Source organism: Populus trichocarpa, chromosome 4 (genome assembly GCF_000002775.5).
Source record: "Populus trichocarpa isolate Nisqually-1 chromosome 4, P.trichocarpa_v4.1, whole genome shotgun sequence".
NCBI classification, from domain to species: domain Eukaryota; kingdom Viridiplantae; phylum Streptophyta; class Magnoliopsida; order Malpighiales; family Salicaceae; genus Populus; species Populus trichocarpa.
Genome location: NC_037288.2, coordinates 5,255,407 through 5,275,995, shown reverse-complemented (window position 1 = coordinate 5,275,995; position 20,589 = coordinate 5,255,407). Strand labels below are relative to the sequence as shown.

Genomic DNA, 20,589 nt, shown 5'->3' with positions numbered 1-20,589 from the left:
AACATAATAATTCACATAACATATAATTTTATTAAAATTAAACTAAATTCATATTTCTTATAAAATTTATTTTGGTATTCATCCTTATTATTTTAATTATATATATTTTTTTTATTTTAGATCCTTTGATGTATTAATTTGATTTTTTTTTTGTTTTATTTTTCAACATTTGATTTGCTAGAGATATGGCTTTTTAATTTTTTCTATTTATGGTACTTCCGATCTAATGAACCGAGTCATGGGTTTAAAAAATTAATGCAGTTGACATCCTTTTTTTTTGCTCATTTTCTTTTCTAATTTAATTATTCTACATTATTTGTTTTTTAAAAAGATTGGTTTTGTGGCTATCTTCAATTTATTTTCTACTGATTTATCTCGGTCTTATGATTTAGACCACATGTTTTGGAAGCCTTTTTTTAATACAATTTTTTTAAAAAAATGTTTTGCGTGTATTTAATTTTGATAATGCAGTTGACATCCTTTTTTTTGCTCATTTTCTTTTCTAATTTAATTATTCTACATTATTTGTTTTTTAAAAAGATTGGTTTTGTGGCTATCTTCAATTTATTTTCTACTGATTTATCTCGGTCTTATGATTTAGACCACATGTTTTGGAAGCCTTTTTTTAATACAATTTTTTTAAAAAAATGTTTTGCGTGTATTTAATTTTGAAGATTTTATTCTGATTCATCTATAATTTTTTTCTTTTATATAAATGAAATCTATTTTTAAAAAATAAAAATGCTGATTTTTAGATAATATTTTTAACATATTCAGTCTTGCATAATATTCCTTTTCTTTTTATTTTATTTAATCATTTTCAGGTATGTGTCTATTTTTATTATAATTTGATTCAATAAAAAACTGATTTTAACATAAAAAACTCAATAAACACAACCAGGTAAATGTTCTTTGTTGCGGAATCAAGTATTTTGATCTACATCTATCTTTTACTTTTTCTAATTTTTCTTTAAGTTATTGTTAATGATTTTTTTTTGTTTATTTACACAGATAGTTATTAATTTATTTAATGAAATATTTGCATAAAATTTTTATTTATACTTGTAGATTTTTTATGTTAAAATAGCATGCATATTCAAAAACATTTTGAAAACAAATATACAACGTGCGACGTAGCACATGGCAAATAGCTCATACCAAATATATTTATGTGCTTTGATAAGTTGTTGTTTAGTTAATTGTCATGAGCATAATTAGTAAACTCGACATGGGGTTGATTCGACCAATGGATCAGGTCCCAAGTTAACCTGAAAAATTAAAAAAAAAATATTTGAGATTTTTAATATCCCACATGAAAAAGTTAAAAAACAATCCATGTTGATGTAGGCTATATATAGTTATCCCACGTCGAAAAGTTAAGAAACAATTTATGTGAATGTAGGTTATAAAAAACATGAGGCTAAATATTCATAAATTGATTTAATATATTTTTAGGTTTATATATATATATATATATATATCCAAGTTTGATCAGATCAATTGTAAACCAGAGTTTTATTTATTTGAAACTCGATCAAGATCCCAGATCGTTCGGGTTTTAGATCAACCTGCTAGACCGGGCTAGGTTTCATAACAATGATCACAAGTCCATGACTCTCGAGCAAGGGGTGGTTGTAAATTTTGGGTAGGATTAAGGTATAAACTCAAAATTAATGGTAGTGTGGACTAACCGTAGCATGGCATAGCTTATTTAGCAAACCATCACTAATTGACTACAAATATAATTTAATAAAAACTAATCACCACACATTACAAATATTATAATCCTTGCAGGGCATAATAGTAGTAAATATGACAGCCGGGTGGTTAACAAAGTTATAGACCTCGTACGCCAAACAGCTAAGATATGCTTTACACATTTATTTTCTTAAAAGATTTGATTTTTATATTAACATAAAAGTTGTCATTTTCAGCACTTAAAGAGAAAAGTTAAGCACACAAGTCCTTACTAAACACTAATACATAGATTCCCCCCCCCCCCCCCCCCAAAAAAAAAAAAAAAATTGCTTGACCGTTGCCCATTAACCACCCACCAAAGCACACACGTCACTCACATAAGAACACAGATAAAAACATAAAAAAAAAATAAAAAAAAAATAATAATAAATCTTTGTCTAAACTCGACGAGACTCTTGTGATTTCCTTGACAAAATAAAAATCAAAGTGACACCATCGTGTACAGTTCATGCTTTTAATTTATTCCAAGAACGTAGCCATCATAGTTTTATTTTATACCTAAGTTTATTTGATTATATTTTGATTACATCCTTTGGTTACTTCGAATGCATGTAATTTATATTTACTTTGATTTTAAAGGCGGAAACATTTTCTGTTTTTTATTGGTTAACAAAAAGATCTATCTTTGATAATAAAAAATTATGTCTTTGGTTATTTGTCCGAAATTGTGATTAGAAGGGCATATAATGTTCAATATCTTAAATTTGTAGGGTTATCATGGTTGTATTTTTAAAATATAGTAATTTTTAATTAAAAATTAATTAAAACCTATATTCTACAAGTTAATTGTTTAGGTTAGAATTGAAAAAAAGTTGTTAAATATTTTTTTATTGTTTATGTATGGATGATATGTTTGACATTAAAAAAAAAAAAACTATAAGAACTGTGGTGGCCTTTACCTTTCCTTTTAATTTCTGTATTTTTCTTTTAGAGATTTTCTTCTTCTCCTGTTTCAACTTCTAAAGTTTATATAAACTTACCTTATTGTATTTTTTTAAGTTTATTAGTTTTTTTTTGTTTTTTTTATTTCTTTATTATTTTTTGGTTGATTTTAATTTCTTCTTTTTTTTTCTTTTGATGGCCACGTGGTGTAATTTGTTAAAAAATAAAATAAATCATATCTTGGGTTATCATCTAATAACTTAAGTTTTTGGGATAAATTAATTTTTTGACATGAAATCAGAGTTTTTATGACCAAATAGCCATAAGTTTAAATCTTATAACTCCCTCATTCTCTCTTCAAATTAATAGTACAAAGTAGTGCGAGTCTGTACAAATTTCAAGCCCAAAAGACTTTCATTTTAGGAGGTGTGTTAGAGAATAATATAAATTATATCTTGGAGCCTCAACTAACATTTTAAGTTTTTGGGCTGAATTAGTTCTTAGACATGATATTAATAATATAAATCGACTTTAAGGGGTGTAGTTTAACTGATCAGACTCTAAGTTTGCTCCCTAGAGGTCATTAGTTCGAGTCTCACAAACCTCAGGACCGCTGGAGGCTTACATGGTCGTTAACTTCAGGGCCCGTAGGATTAATCGAGGTACGCGCAAGCTAGCCCGGACATTCATATTAATAAAAAATATATATAAATTATATCTTGTGACCCGCCTAACATAATTGTTGAGAGTTTATCCTTTTAAAACGCAAAAAATGCTCTTTATCATTTTTTTTATGAAGATAGTCGGTAATTCATCTCAGTTTTTGGGTTCATATTTTCTGATTATTATTTTTCTTTGTTCAACCCCTTTCTTACCTTGCTTTCGAATGTTTCATCACAAAGAATAATCCTTTATCCTTTTTTGCTCTTGCTCGCTCAAATAGGAATAGTTGATATATCACTCTATACTCGTTTTTCTTTTTTGTTATTTTCCTTGCTTTATAAGAAAATTCTGTAAGCAGTTGTGGAATAATTTTTTGAAACGTTTCTAGAATCCTACAATAAATCAAAGAAAAGAAAGCTGAAATTAGATTGTGTAAAATAGTTTAGAACTTGCTTTGTTTTAAAAACTACTTCGTAAAAATCCACATGCACTGTTGCTTTGTATCAATATTTTTGGAATGGGCTCAAAACTCTACGAATACACAGGCATGTGAATTTTTTGCCCCTTAAGGAAGCGTTTGGGAACGCGGTTAAACCCGTGTTACCAAAAACTTTGAAATTTTTTTTTACTAAAATTTAATATTATTTGTACGTTTTGGATCGTTTTGATGTGCTGATGTCAAAAATAATTTTTAAAAAATGAAAAAACATCATTGGCATGTATTTTGGCACGAAAAGTTATTTGAAAAGCACCCGCAACCACACTGCCAAACACACTATTGTTATGGTATTTTTCTTAAACAAAAGCTTTGTTTTATCTAGAACTGTCTTAATCCAATTTTTACCCCAAAAGACTTTTCAAAAAAATATCTTCAAAAACATTAAAAAAATCATGTTCAAAGAAAACATTTTCAGAAAAATTACTAAAAGAAAAAAAGATCTAAAGAATAAGATGCAATTTTGATTTGTAATCAGGGAAGAAATTAATGTACTCTAAGTCAGAAATTCACGAGGGCATGTAATTTGAGGGGGTTTAGTTGAAAAAAATTGAAAACAAAGGATGAAATTGGTCATAATTGAAAGAACTGAAAGATCAAGGATCAAAATGGAAAAGATGACAAAGTTTGGAAGTCCAATCCATTCAATTGGGGGCTTAATTGGGGAGAAAAATATGAATTAAGGGCGAAATTGACCAAACTTGCTAGTCAAGGACCAAAATGGAAAAGCTGGCAAAGTTTGGAGACCCAATTAATTCAATCAAGGATTTAATTGAATAAAATGTTGAAATTTAAAGTCAATTTTACCAATATTAGAAGAATTAGAAGACCAAGAACCAAAATGGAAGAGATGTTGAAATTTAGGGATCATATTAATTTAATCAAGGATGTAATTGAAAAGAAAATTTGAAATTTAGATTTAATTTGACCAAAAATAGAAGAATTGAAGGATCAGGAACCAAAATAAAATAGGCGTTGAAATTTGAGGATCCTATTACTTCAATTAATGGTGTAATTGAAGGAAAAACTAAGATTTAGGATAAATTTGAAAACAATGCATAAATTGAAAATCCAAGGTGATGCGAACCTCGTGGATATAAGATCCAGAAACCCACAGTCAAATCAATATTTTCCAAGAAAGTTAAATTCAGGCTTGTAATTGAACTTGATACAACAATAACCTATATCTAGACACAAAAACTATAAGCAACTAAACCATCCAATACCTATGAAGAGAAGTGAACACAAAGTAAGAAAGACGTTTCAAAGCTTGGTTAATTAGTTAATAAGGAATAGTACTTCAATGAAGAATCAAAAGTATAAACAAAGCCTTACACATACAATAATAATTGTTAAAATCAAAGTCTATAAAAAAACATAATGTAAGTTAAATAACTCTATTTATAATAGATACAAATGTCTGAAATAATTTAAAAAAAATAACAAAAGAGTTCTAAATAAAATAAAAAAAGAATCCTAAATCAACTAGGAAACTAATATAATTTTTACACAGTAGCTTCTAGACCCTATTATAAGGACTATACATGTCCGATCGTTATAAAATCTTAACCGTATATAAAATAAGACCTCTGAAATCATTTGATAAAATATTATTATGATTAAACGATCAGATAAAAATATATGCTTATTAGCATAAAACTGTATATTAGAAAAGAATAAGCCCAAAAATCACCTATGGTTGCCAAACTTAATTTATTTTCTAAATTTTAATATTTTAGTCAAACACTAGAAAATATTTTTCAAATCATTTTCTTAACATTGTCAAACATAAAAAAAAAAAACTTTTCATGAAAATCAATTTTTAAGAGAAAAATAGTTTTTGACACACAAACAGCTGTAGTCTTATAACTAAACAAGAAAGAAATAAATGTGTACCGAAAAAAGAAAACTCAAAATAAGAACATCTCTACCCGGTTTGAGTGGGAATGAGAAGAAAAAAAAAACTGAACGAGAAAGAAATGCATCGTTTTTTACATTAAATGACAAATCACCTCTACCCTTCCCTGCAACTTCTTGGCCATTAAAATAAAGAATTTATTTATTCATTGTTTTCTTAAAATTGCTGAAGTTACTGAAAATTAAAAATAAAATTAATTGTTGCTTAGGCCCCAAGTTATTTGTTTAATTAATTTATTGATAGTATTTAAAAAGTATGGTCAAGTTATAATAGCAGCAGCAGTATATACATTGATTTTGTAGCTAAAAATAACAGAATAGATGAACAAGTGGCTGCTGTTGCTTTTGCTATAAAAATAATTACAAGAAAAGAGACCCAAAAACTGTCATACGTTTCTGGGGTTTTATTCTTCTTGTGTTGTGGGATTTAATTCGTCATGTGGGTCCACTTCAGTTTTTGTTTGGTTTTAATAGCAACAACAAATAATTAAAGGGTTTCAACTTCTATCTGAATTTTGAGATCTGCTTAAATTTTCTCTTTCTTTCTTTCCGTTAATTGAGGATAAGATGGTTTTGGGGTTTAGAGGGAGGTTTTTTGGTCTGTTTGATTGATTCTTTGGAACCATAATAATAATGGGTTCTTCTTGTTTTGGTTGAAATTGTTAAGTTTTTCTTTTTCGAAGGAGGATGAATTGGGTTTTATGGGAATTCAAGGCTTGTTGGATTGGAATTGGAAAGGTTTAGAAAAACATTTTTTCTTTTTGTTGGATTTGAGGTTGTTGATGGTGTGACTGGGTTAAAGATTAAGGTTTTATCTTAGGATGGATGAATCACAGGGCAGTCCGAACTCGCTGCCGCCTTTTCTTGCAAAGACGTATGAGATGGTGGATGATCCTTCGACGGATCCAATTGTTTCTTGGAGTCAGAGCAATAAGAGTTTTACCGTATGGGATCCACCGGAGTTTGCCAGGGATTTGCTGCCCAGATTTTTTAAGCATAATAATTTCTCTAGCTTCATCAGACAGCTCAATACTTATGTAAGCCATTTCCTTTATAATCAGCTGGCTTCTTTTTTGTTTCTCTTGTTATTACATGCTTATACATGTTTGATGTGTGGTTGTGTTTGTGCGTGTCTGTTTCTGTTCTTCCTCCTTTTGTTTTTTTAGGTTGAATTGAAATGTCTTGATATTTAATAGGGTTTTAGGAAAATTGATCCCGAGCAATGGGAATTTGCTAATGAAGATTTTATAAGAGGTCAACCATTTCTAATGAAGAACATCCATAGACGGAAGCCAGTTCATAGCCATTCGTTGCAGAATCTTCAAGGACAAGGCTCTAATCTGCTGACTGATTCAGAAAGACAGAGTATGAAGGATGATATAGAGAGGCTTAAACGTGATAAAGAAGCACTTATTTTGGAGTTACAAATGCAGGAACAAGAGCGGAAAGGATTTGAGATGCAAATTGAGGGTTTGAAAGAGAAGTTGCAACAAATGGAACGAAGACAACAAACTATGGTATCTTTTGTGACCCGAGTGATGCCTAAACCAGGTCTTGCCTTAAATCTAATGCCGCAGTTGGAAGGTCATGATAGAAAGAGAAGGCTGCCGAGAATTGGTTGTCTACACAGTGAAGCCAGTAGTAATGAGGATAATCAGACGGTGACTTCCCAAGCTCTGTCTAGAGAAAATGCAGATGGTAATTCTTTTGCCCTGTTAAACATGGAGCAGTTTGATCAGTTGGAATCATCCCTGACATTCTGGGAGAATATGGTAAATGATGTTGTTCAAACCCACAGTCATAACACTAAAACGATAGAGATGGATGAGTCTACAAGTGGTGCAGAAAGTCCAGCTATATCTTGTGCACAGCTCATTTTTGATTTTCGCCCTAAAACACCTGGTATTGACATGAATTCTGAACCTTCTATAGCTGTTGTGCCAGAGCCTGTTTCACCGAAGGAACAACCTGCTGGGACTGCTCCCGCTGTGGCAACTGGAGTCAACGATGTATTCTGGGAACAGTTTTTAACTGAGAATCCTGGTTCAACTGACACACAGGAAGTTCAATCTGAAAGAAAGGATTCTGATGGTAGAAAAAATGAAATAAAACCTGGTGATCCCAGAAAATTTTGGTGGGATATGAGGAATGTAAATAATCTTACAGAGCAGATGGGGCATCTTACTCCTGCTGAAAGAACTTGACTTTGGTTGAAAATTTTCTCAACTTCTGATGCCTCAGGGACACACATGTAATAAATTAGGAATGATTGGTTCAATGAGGTTGCATTATATTTTATATTTTGACCTCATTGTGATCTCTTATTTCATATTACGTTTCCCTTGTCAATATTAAGTTGTATTATAGCTTGCATGGTTACAGAGTCGCAGACTCCTGTTTAGCTTTGCCTCTTTTGTTATACAGTAGTAACCATACAGTTATTAAACACTGTCTATCAGTCTTAGCAATGAAAATTCCTTTGTAACCTTTCTGTATCTTTAGTTGTTGTTTAACTATCTTAGTGTCCCATCCTTTTTTTCCTCTGGTTTCTGTTGTTATTGCCTTCATTTAGTCAAATTTTGACGTCATGAAGTTTTTGAATGGAGCCTGTCATATAAGTATGCTGTTCAGTGTGTTTGGAAAGCATGTTATGTTTTGTTTGGCAGCAAATAAGCTCGTTTGCACTCTTTGAAACTCTTACGAAGTGCCTGTGAAATTTCAACCTGCAGAAATTGGAAAATTAATTGCAATGTTCTATTAGGTGCTTTATTTATTCCAGAAGCTCTGTATCTGGTCTTGATGCTTAGCACTGAGAATATAGTTAGATAAGATTCCAATACAGACAATTGACAGATATCTTTTCCTCTTCATCAAGACAATGGTGGTAGTGTGGTCTTTCCAATTTCATCTATATCTCACCAGTGAAGAGTGGAAAACAGAAAAAAAGGATGGTCCATCTCTATGCTCAAAGTGTTCTATGAATGTGAATATCGGTGAATATTTTTTTGTTTGCTCCAAGGACTTATTTTGTCTGAAAGGTGAAAGCGCATGTAGCATGTCGTGCAAAAACATGCTTACTTACCATTCCTTGTTTGAGCAAGACTGGTTATGCATGCCAAAACCATTCTTGTTTTGTAGTAGATGGAACCAAAGCTCATCCAGATACCTCTTCTTTGGTGCTCTTTTCCTCTCGAGTTTCGGTTTTATTGTTTTTTCTCTTCCTAGTTTATCTATATGCCCTTGAATCTTAACATTGCTAGCTTTAAAACGGAGTTGTTCTGCTAGAGTTTCCTGGGCAATCAGTCCATGGCCTTCTGCCTTCTGGGGATAAAAATGATCGAAAACTTGGTTGCTCAGAAGGCAACAAATCTTGCTGCAAGGTGGAACTTTGAACTCCTCTTCAGCATTTTCCTTTGCTTCACAATGGTCCAAATTGTGCATGTAGCCATCCTGTATCTTAATTGTTATCCAAATTATACTGAGGTTCATTCAAATGCGGCTTTCAAATGGTAGGCTGGCGTTTAGAATAGCTGTAGCTGTACTAGCTAGCATTGCACAAATACTAGCCAGCAAGAACAAGATAGGAAGTGATGCTTTGATATTTATAGGCATAGCCTATGATTTTACCTTTTTACATGTCAAGCCTTTGCCTCTACAGTAGCTTGATCTAATCTGTTGTTAAAGATGGAGCATCTTCTTTTCTAGCCAGTTTTAGAGTATGCTACGTAAACGACATCCTAGTTGTAATGACACATCGCCTTTCATTTATCATGTTGATTTATCTAGATGATCTTATGAATAAATTAACAAAAAAACTAAAATAGCAGTATTTATTTTATTTCATTTTTAATCAATGTTTTTTTTATATATAATTTTATTATATAATATTATATTTATTTTTTATTAGGTTATTTCATTTTCATAACATGAATAGCAAATTAATCCAATTATCTCGAGCCTTTTTTTTATTCTTTCATGTTGGATTGATTAAAAATTAGGTTTCATGATTTACTTTGTTTGCTTTCTATTAGGTTATTCCGACTGTATAATCCAAGAATAATGCTTAACGGGTTAACCCTAGTTGACTCAAGTTGTTTTTTGTATTTTTTTTTAATTAATTTTTTTTTTAATTTCATCATTCAACATTAGATCAGTTCAAAACTGAGATTCATTATAAGCTTTGATTGGTTTTCTATGAGATATCTTGGTCTCATGATCAAGTTCGCGAGTTTTGTCATTTTAACCCCGATTAAATCAACTTATTATTTTTTTTTCTAAGAGGTTATCATGGTCTTATGAATTGGGTCACTAGTTCTTTAACATTGGATTTGTATTTTATTGGATTGTCCTTGTCTTATTACCTAAGTTGTGGGTTTAATGAATTAATCTAGTTGACTTGTTTTTTTTTTTCTTTTTTTAATTAGTTTTTTCCTAGATTTATCAATTAATATTATGTTTGATTGAGAATTAGACTTCATGATTTATTTTGGTTTGCTTTTTATTAGGTTATCTCGGTCTCATAAACCGGGAATAGTGCTTAACAGGTTAACCCGGGTTAACTTGGCTCATTTTTATGTCATTTTCTCAATTTTAATTTTTACAAATTTCATCGTTCAACATTGGGTCCAACAATATTGATTGAGAATTAAGTTTTATAATTTGTTTTAATTTGTTTTTTATAGGGTTATTTTAGTCTCATAACTAGAGTCATGGACTTGATAGGTTAACCCGGGTTAAATCATATGTTTTTTTTTTCTTTCTATGAAGTTATCTTGGTCTCATGACATGGGTCATGGGTTTAGCAGATTGACTCAAGTTATTTTTTATGTTATTTTTTAATTGTTTTTTTAATCTGATTCTTTAACATTGGGCTAATAAGAAATTAAACTTTGTTATTTTTTTTTGTTTTTATAAGGCTATCTCGGTCTTATGACCCGGATCACCAGTTTAACAGGTTAACTCATGTCCCTTTTTTAGATCATTTTCTTAATTGACTTCTTTTTAATTTTATCATTCAATATTGGGTTGATTGAGAATTAGTCTCATAACCCGGGTTGTGGATTTGACATGTTAACTTGGGTTTAACCAAGTCAATCCAATATGTTTTCATCTTAATATTAAAAAAGATGTCATCTTAAAAGTTTTTTTGAGTCAAACTACATTCTTATGGGTCATCCAGGTTGTTTTTGGACCCATAAAGTCAACTAGGTTATATCGGGTCAACTCCAACATGGTTTAAATTTTTTTCATCTAAAAAAATTTAGCAATATCTAAATATATTTTTTTATGTTCAAGAAAAAATTGGCATGACTCGTAGTGTAACACAAGTCACTAATCTAATGTTCTTCTAATTTAACATTATACTATTGTATTTGTATCATCCATCCATTTGTCCATGCGTATGAATTCCTTCCAACTAAGAATAATGCTTCTTTCATTTACTACTAACAAGGATGGGATGGTTTATATTACAAAAATATCTCTAGAATCTCCAACCAATTAACAAGTAGAGAATTCTAAAAAAAAACAAGCACAATCAATCACATAAAAGCACACACGAAATTTACTTGGTTCGGTAATTTAGGCATATTCTACGGGTAAAATGATCAAGAATATTTACTATGAGAAAGTAGAAGATTACAAGGTGTCACATAAAATTGTTCTCTTATCCAAGATCTTAAAGTAACCCAAAACTCACATTTTCTTTCATCTCTAGCCACTAAAGTGTAGAGAATGAAGACAATTACAAATAAGCTTAACCCTAAAAGATGACCACATTGGCCTTTAATATATGAACTAAGTATATGGATGTTTTGTAGACACAATTTTGAGCACCTGAAATTAAACAAGCACATGTGTACAAATATATGATTTTATTAAATATATGAATGGGTACAATCTCTACGTAATATATTCTTTAAAAAGAATATGACAATCCTCTGATTCTTCCCTTGGATTTGATGTATGGTGACTTGATTTATTTGAGTAATCAAGCCAAGATTTGTGCTTTGCAAGAACGCGAATTTGGGCGTGTATTGCGAAGCGAGATTTGATGATTTGATGCTTTGAAGAGTACCTTTGATGTGTCTTCAAAGTGTTGTTGAAGAACTCTTATGGGGCGTTTAGGCTTGATCCAACAGAGCTTCGTTCTTTGTAGACTTCAAGCGTAGATGAAGGAGGCTTGAGAACTCTTTGAGAGCTTCCTTGCTTGAAGAGAGAGAGAGCGAGAGCTTCCTTGCTTGCAAAGCTTGTCTTGAAGGAAATTTGTATCTCCCGGAATCCCCCTGGTGATTTAATGCTTTGAAGAGTACCTTTGATGTGTCTTCAAAATGTTGTTGAAGAACTCTTATGGGGCGTTTAGGCTTGATCCAATATAGCTTCGTTGTTTGTAGACTTCAAGCGTAGATGAAGGAGGCTTGAGAACTCTTTGAGAGAGCTTCCTTGCTTGAAGAGAGAGAGAGCAAGAGCTTCCTTACTTGCAGAGCTTGTCTTGAAGGAAATTTGTATCTCCCGGAATCCCCCTGGTGATTTGATGCTTTGAAGAGTACCTTTGATTTGTCTTCAAAGTGTTGTTGAAGAACTCTAATGGGGTGTTTAGGCTTCCAACAGAGCTTCGTTCTTTGTAGACTTCAAGCATCGATGAAGGAGGCTTGAGAACTTTTGAGAGAGCTTCCTTGCTTGAAGAACTTGTCTTGAAGAAAATTTGTATCTTCAGGCTCCCCCTCTCTTTAGGTTGAGGCCCTCTATTTATAGAGATCTGTAGGGGCTCTCAGGTCCTTTTTCCAATGCCACATGACATAATTTTATTGGTTGATATTTATTGACGGGATCTTGCATTTATGACAAGATATCTGATGGGATCTTGCATTTATGACAAGATATCTTGAATATCTCATCCCAAGTGTCAACTTTTCATTAGCCAAGAAATATATGAAGACTCATTTATTTTCCATGTCATTTATTTCAATTTTATTTTATCCTTTCTTTTAAAGAATAAAATAACACATGGCAAAATTTGATTGGTAGAAAATTTGTGTTTCTACAGATGCCCCCTCGAGACAAGTTCACTTACTTTCGAAACAAGTGGGTATGTCTCGAAAAATATGGTTAAGAGGGTTTTGTATTTCCAACTAAAATTTGATTTGATTATATTAGATTTTCACAACAAACAAATAAATTTTATTATGAAAATAAAATATAATAGTCAAAATTGAAAATTTAGGAATCAATCTTGATTGAGCTTTATCAAATCAGATGATAGAATATTCAGGTCCAATACCTCATTTGAAACTGTTGCATATTCAGGACCAAACAAAATTTATCTTTATACCCGAATAGCAACTAACACTTTGACCGGGCTGCAGGATTTTTTTTTTCACTGGAAGTGGTCACTGTAACATCTTGTTTTAAAAATCTTGTTGTTCTGAATCCAATGACGCAATCCGTTTGTGACTTCGAGTAGCAGTTAATGAATTATCACATATTAAAGATTTTGATTCATATTCTCTTTCTTCTCTTGATATGCGTGCACTCATTGTTTGATGAATTATTTGCTTCATTCCCGTTTAAATGTTCTTTCCTTTATAATTTTTTTGTATTCTTAACCGATTGAGAGCACATACTAATCAAATGCTTTTCAAGTTAGGAAAGATAGTTTGCCTTTTCAACAGTATAGGAAAACTTTGTCTTGGGTAGCATGTCGCATCCTTTGTTTCCTGAATGAACTGCTGAGAGAGGGTAAATGAAGATTGCAGAACCGAACAGGAATTAAAGCTTTTTTCGCTATGACTTGAATAAGAAAAATTTGCAGAACTGAACAGGAATTATTGCTCTTGTTTTAGAAGAGGAAAAGCAACTTGCATAGCCGACCTTTCTATCACAGAATACGAGTTTTTTTTTTCTTCTTTTGTAATCAGGCAACGGTCTATAGTGTGGCTATAAAAGGCCACTACATTGTCTTCTTTTTTTGTCACCAACTTAGCAGTCCTTCTGTTCCTTCATTAACTGTATAGCATCCACCTAGCAGCTCAGCATCACCGACGGTCCTAGCAGGTATGCATAGCTCTCCAGTATTTGTTTTACAATTGCAGGTTTCCTTCCTTTTGTTTTTTGTATATATACAGGACACAATTCTGAGTTTATGCAGGTGAAGTAATCTGTAAACTTTTAACCAAAGCTCGTAAAACAACCTTTATTATGATCAAATTATCTTGATTCGAACGTCTATGAAATTGGAAGCAACGTCTGCTGTAGGCGGATTCACATGATTATTCTTTTTTTACCTTTGTCAACACTGCAATCTCAACTTGGATTTCAACTGTGTGTATAATAAACCAACCGTGGAAAAACTTCCGAAGTTTCCAAGGCTTCATGATGCGTGAGTATACGTGATCTTCCAACCAGTGGTCTAGAATTATGATTTCCTTGTCCATTAGGCGTGTTTACGGTTGAAGTTGCTGCAAGAGATTCAACATCCTTGTCATCAATGCTCTCTAATCATTGGCACCACAAATTATGATATACTATCAGCCCTGAATTTGATGAGTTATGATATATATGTTCTCCCAGCTCTGGATTACTTCTGTGAAAGCTGCTAGTTCAAGGCGCCTCTTTTTTTTTCACGGACCTAGAATTCACACATGAAGGCCAAAACAATTCTACCATCTCAGTTCTACAGAAGTCCATTTCACGTCAACATATATAATGTTTTTTTTTAAACGAGGGTGACCTTGCACTGATTTGTCGGATCCAATGCTTCTTGCACCCATGTTCTTCATCCAGCTTCTTCTGCCATTCAAGCAATCTGGATTTATCCTCAGATTCATCAACGTATGTTCTATCTGATGCTCTTTCAATTTCAATTGGTCGGAAAGACCATGCAGCTTTAACTCAAAACCACCCGTAATTGATTGGAGCTCCTCATTAGCATTCTGAAGCACTTTCATATCTGTCTTCTTGTTTGCATCAATTCTAACAAGTACCTAATTTCTTGTTCAACTCATGCATAATGTCTTTTTTTCTTTTTACGAAGTGCATTAGTTTTCTCTCCTGATCTCAGGTGCTTATTCTTAGAGTGTGGATTGGAAATCCATTCTCTGGTTCAGATAGCAGGAGCGACAAGTCACTAACCATCCTTGTATAATCTCTTAAAGCATCGGTGACAAGAAAGATATATGTCCCTGTATAATTTTTTTTTTGTATCTATGTCCTTGCAGATTTTTCTTCAGCAAGTCCTGCCCCCTGATGATCATAGTAATATTTTGCATGGACTCACTTTCATCTTCTCATTGAATTAACACGAAGCTGTTGCAGCAGTAGCGACAGAATCAACAAATCCTTCAGTCTTAAAAGTAGCGATAATTTGCAGTTGTAGCTGCAGCTTCCACTCGTAGTAAAAAACCAGCAACTTGTAAAGGAAGTGTTTATTCAGACCACATTTCATCATCATCATCATCAAACTTTCCTCAGCAACAAGGCAGAACCCAACAAGGTAATACACAGATATCTTTTGCAGCCAGCTAAAAATTATATGCTTCTCCATAAGGGCAACCAGGTCCCAGTAGTGACCAATCCTCGTCTCCTCCAATGGTGAATGGTTCCCCTACAACGTCGATTTCTAAGAGTGCAGTGGAACTCCAAGGACACCCAGCTGCACAAGTAACAAAGGCGGCCAATCATCTCAGCAATCCAAGAGCTCTGTTTTAGTGCCTGTGCAAATTAAATTCATCTCCATTTGGTGGAGAAAAAATATTCCATCAATCCTTGGTTATCCTCACAACTCTTCTTCATCATCAGCAGCAACAATTAACAAAGCATGCATTGTAGTTGGCTCAGTTAATCTCCATTAATGCTTTTTATGCAAGCTCAAGCACTTCATGTAGCAAATTCAACAAACGTTGCATTAACCTATTGGGTTTTATCTGCGACAGTTGCATCAGCAACGTGTGCCTTCTTTGCACCTTCAGCTTCTCTTTAGATCCTATCAGCCCATCACATCGTTTTATCCGAGTCCTCTGGTGATAAAGATGACATGGCCTGTTGAGCTTTATCTTCATCTTCTTGAGAGTTTATTCTGAGGTGCTCACTTATGGTAGCCATGTTCTCTGGGCTTAGATACTTCATCATTGATATGAACATCTGCTGCATAGTTGGATCCTTCATTTGGTCCCTATCTGTTCTTGCATATCAGAAGTTGAGGCAGGAAAGCTTGACGGAGGAATATTTCTCGAACTTGAAAAAGAAATCCAATGAGGAACTAACTCCACTGATGCCACCATTCTTATTAACTGTAAATTTTCCTCGAGTTTCTATTGGTTTTGCCCCAGCAAAGGAACTTGATCCGTCAGTGTTTAAAGCTGAAGCAACAGCTGGAACTAAGTCATTTCCTCTCGAAGAAGATGCCATTTCAAACATTTTCTGAAGCACTTCTGGTGACATCTTACTCATTATATCACCTGCTCATGTTTGGAGGAACCATACCAAATCTGAAGCCATTTGAAGCATACTTTGAAGCTCTTCAGGTCATCTCGTTGATCATATTTGAGGTAGTCTTAAACGAACATGTCAAGAGACATCTCTCCAGCTTATGTCGCGTTTTGAAACAAGAAAGATCTTGACATCTCTTAAAGACTTGTGCAGGTGACTGACCTATAGCAATATTCCAAATCGTTCTCTTATGCACAGCAACATCTCAACGACTAGAAGGCAACTCTTTTTTTTTCTTGCTTTGACAGTGAAGGTGAGCTTTGGATGTTGCAGCGCAGGAAGACCGAGTTAGAGTAATTCCTCAAGGCGTATGATGGAGAATTTTCTTAAGAGAAATCATAACCTTCAGCATTTGAGCACAGATCACCAAATTATTTTCTTTCCCTTTGTGAATAAAGGATCAAGTCACAACATATTTCAAAATATATTTTTTTGTCAAAGAGGTTTTTTTTTTTTTTTTTTTTTTTTTGCGTGACTATACTTGGAACAAATTCCAAGTTGCCTACGTACCTTTGTGGATAAAGGATCAAGTCATAACGTAGTTCAATTTTGTTTGTTTTGTTTTTTGTTTGTTTTTTTTTTTTTTGCCTTTCGCAGTTTTAGCTCATGCAGGCCAGGAGCTACATCAGATTTCAAGCATAATATCTTTTCAAGAATTTGCCGTTGATAGGCCCAATCCTCAATCCATTCTCATCAATAATTTTGTAAGCTCCGTTGGTGTAGAATTCTTGAACCACATAAGGGCCATCCCATTTGGAGAGGAATTTGTTGCCCCCATCTTGGCAATACTTAAAACATTGGTGGAGCGTTGAGGAGATGATACCATTTTCATGTATCCATGGTCGTCCAAGTAGCATATTATAAGTAGTTTTGACATCTATGACATGGAAAAGTGCATTGAACTTCATATCTTCCATGTGTATCGCAAGCCTTATCTTTCCTATGGCGTTTTGCCCTTCTTGATTCAAACCTTGAATCATCAGATGTCTTGGGAAGAGTTCATCCATAGGAATCCCCAGCTCTTTCATAGTCTTAAGAGGTAGTATATTGATCGCCGAACCATCATCCATCAAGATACGATTCACCATCTTTTCATCAACATATCCTTTAATGAACGGCAACCGATTATGGAGTTTTGATCCAAGCAACAAGTTTTCATCATTGAAGGATATCTCTGTTATGCAAACACCATGAGCCAAGTTTGAAGAGTGAGCATGACTTTCCTTCATGACAGGTTCAATAAGAGTTTTCTCTTTATCAATATGATAGCAAGCAGCAAGTGCATTTTCAATCCTTCTCGTCTCTATTGGCATGTACCCATCCAGTGTAACAGGCTTCCTTAGACTTTGAGTTGAAAAACCCTTATTTTTAACTGGTATGGATTTTTGTTGAATCTTTCGGCATATCGGCTCATCAATTAGCTTCGTTACCATTGAGATCCTCATTCTAGTTGGCTTTGTCATCTGTATGTGCCTCTTCCTTCCTTTTCTATGCATGACTAAAGTCCATCCTTTGTCATCATAATTTTCAAATGAATCAAGTTTCGAGTTGTCAACATGAGGTGCGAGGGTTATACATGGAGTTTGACTTGAGGATATAGTGAAGCTCGTAGGCAAAATGATGTCAAGCTTTATAGGTTCAAAGGAGCCAAAACTTATTGTAGGGAGTGACTGGTGTGGTCCTAAATTGACCATGGTTGTGATATTAGAGGCTGCTACTTCATCATCGAAAACGATATCTCCATTCTCGTGTAGCCTCATGATCTTATCTTTTAGCATAAAGCACTTCTCTATGGGATGACTGATCAAGCGATGGTATTTGCAATAGTTTGGATTGTCCACTTGGTTTGCTTTATCGGGGCGTTTCACCTCTGGTAACTTAATGATATTTGCCTCAAGCAAATCATCCAACATCCTAGATATGTCTGAGTCGGGGAATGGATACACCTTTTCTTGTCGCTCTTTCAAGGATGGTTTCTTTCTTTCACCTTTTTGAAAAGTAGCTGATGTCGCCCGATCATTCCTCTTAACTCCAGCTGGTACCCTTATGGTCGTCGAGTTAACTACTAAAGATTGCTTTCCCTCGACCTTTGCAGCGCTCTTTTCAAATCTATGACCTTCAAGCTTATTTCTCATTGGCTCTTGCATAGGTAATGATGAGCTTTCAGCCGCCGCGATACTAATTTCCATGTCATGTGCTCGAGTAGCCAATTCTTCAAAAGACTTTGGTTTGATACCTTGTAAAATATAGCGTAGTCCCCAATGCATCCTTTGAATACAAATGTCTAGCACAGAAGTTTCGGTGAGCCGATCTCTACAGTTAGGCTAAGGTTTCTCCACCGATGAATGTAGTTGATGACAAGCTCTTCCTTCCATTGACGTGCATTAGTGAGTTCAATCATGCTAACCACACGACGAGTGTTGTAAAAGCGGTTAAGAAACTCACGCTCCAGTTGCTCCCAAGTATCGATCAAGCCAGACTCCAAGTCAATGTACCAATCGAAGGCATTACCTTTGAAGGAACGAACAAACTGTTTTACCATGAGATCTCCATTAGTTCCGGCATTGTTGCAAGTCTCCACAAAGTGAGCTATATGTTGCATAGGATTCCCTTTACCATCGAATTGTTGAAACTTTGGTGGTTGATAGTTCGGAGACATCCTTATTAGGTCAATTCGTTGGGTGTATGGCTTCACATAAGAATATGAGGGTTGAACTGAGCTTTCTACTTGGTCCGTGATGGCTTCCTTGATAAGTTCTTTCAGTTGATTCATGGTAAAAATACCATCAGTAATACCGCGTATATTCCTTGCAGCTCTAATTGTAGAATCCTCAATGACATCTGATTGATCTACTTGTAAAGCCTTGGTAGCCGAGGTTTGGCCTCCTTCATTCATGCTCTCAAGCTTGTTCATCAACTTTGCTATCTCGTGGTCTTTTTCCTTGAGTGAAGTCGAAAGCCCCTCGACGAGTTTTGTCAAGTTAGTCACTTGATCCTAGGGGTGAGCAAAAAAACCGAGAAACCGAATAAACCGAGAAAACCGAGAAAAAAATAACCGAAAAAACCGAACCGAAAAAAAAAACCGATTAAACCGATTAATTTTTTTGCAAAAAGTTTCGGTTCGGTTCGGTTCCGGTTCCAGAAACCTGAAACCGAAAAAACCCCAACCGAACCGAACCGATTCGGTTTAAGGGGTACTATAAATACAAAAAAAAATCACGTTATTTTTCTTAACCCTAGCATCCATACTCCTGCTCCAGCCGTCCTTCTCCTTGCTCCTGACTCCTGAGCCGCTCCCTCAACTCACAATTCACAATTTCACATCTGTGACAAAATCAATCCATCTTCTGATCTTCATCTACTGGACCACAGCCAGCCACATCTCTTTCCCAGCATATTCATCTTCAAAGTTCAAACGCCAGTCAGCCACATCCCTCTCCCACCGGCCACCATCTTCATCTTCAAACCCCAGTAAGTCACATCCCTCTCTCACACGGTCACACCCGATCTTGAATCGCAGGACACACACCACACCGGCTACAAGCCTGAAAGATGGCTCAATGAGGATGGCGTGCTTCAACAAGAAAGCCCTTTCAAGTTTACAGCTTTCCAGGTTAGTGAAAATAAAGATCTGTCTAATTCACTTGATTAACATTCAAATAAATTTTCTGCTGCCTTTGCTGTGCAAATCATTAAGATCTATTTTCAGTGCTTGCTCAGCTTAACTTTATGGACTCCCATCTCGTTGACCAAATGACTAAAATCAGGCTTTCTGCTGGTTAACAGGCAGGGCCACGGATATGTCTTGGGAAGGAATTTGCTTATAGGCAGATGAAGATCTTCACGGCTGTCTTATTGGGCAGTTTTATTTTTAAACTCGTTGAGTCCAACTTTTGATCCAGTCAGGCAGTCACCTCCCTCTCTCACATCCGACCTTGAATCATGTCACAACAGGTATGGTTTCTTTTTTCTGTCAATCTCTGTTTTTTTTTTTGAACATATGCTCTGTGATTCTGTTTATTATGAGCTTGATGTTATTACATTAGGGAGAAAAATAGGAAAAAACAGTTTCCCCGAGAGGCATTTGTTTTAAATATCATTGCTAATCCATTATTATGGTATGCTGTTGCTGTGTGCTAAAAAAACAAAGAATTATGTTTATTATCTGTGTTAAAAAAAGAGGGGGGGGGTTCGATGGATTGTAATTTATCAATTCTGAAAACTAAGTTTTTTTTATTTTATGAAAAGAGAATAATGTGTATATATATATATATATATGCTGTTGTGTTCTATATATATATAGAACACAGCAGCATATTTCAACCCAGCAGCATATATATATATATATATATATATATATATATATATATGAAAAAAGAGTAGCTTGG

General features: G+C 34.1%; 1 protein-coding gene across 2 annotated transcripts; it reads left to right on the top strand.

Annotated features, from left to right (window-relative positions):
* The first annotated feature begins 6,025 nt into the window (after positions 1–6,025).
* Positions 6,026–8,211, top strand: LOC7476313 (heat stress transcription factor A-4c). 2 transcript variants are annotated; one of them, XM_024600082.2, is made up of 2 exons: positions 6,026–6,753; positions 6,921–8,211. In XM_024600082.2, the coding sequence occupies exons 1-2, from the start codon at positions 6,542–6,544 to the stop codon at positions 7,918–7,920; spliced, it is 1,212 nt and encodes a 403-aa protein (XP_024455850.2). In that variant the 5' UTR covers positions 6,026–6,541; the 3' UTR covers positions 7,921–8,211. The 2 variants fall into 2 exon arrangements, with proteins under 2 accessions (XP_024455850.2, XP_002305052.3); XM_002305016.4 differs by having other exon boundaries at positions 6,028–6,753; positions 6,913–8,211.
* Positions 8,212–20,589: the final 12,378 nt, after the last annotated feature.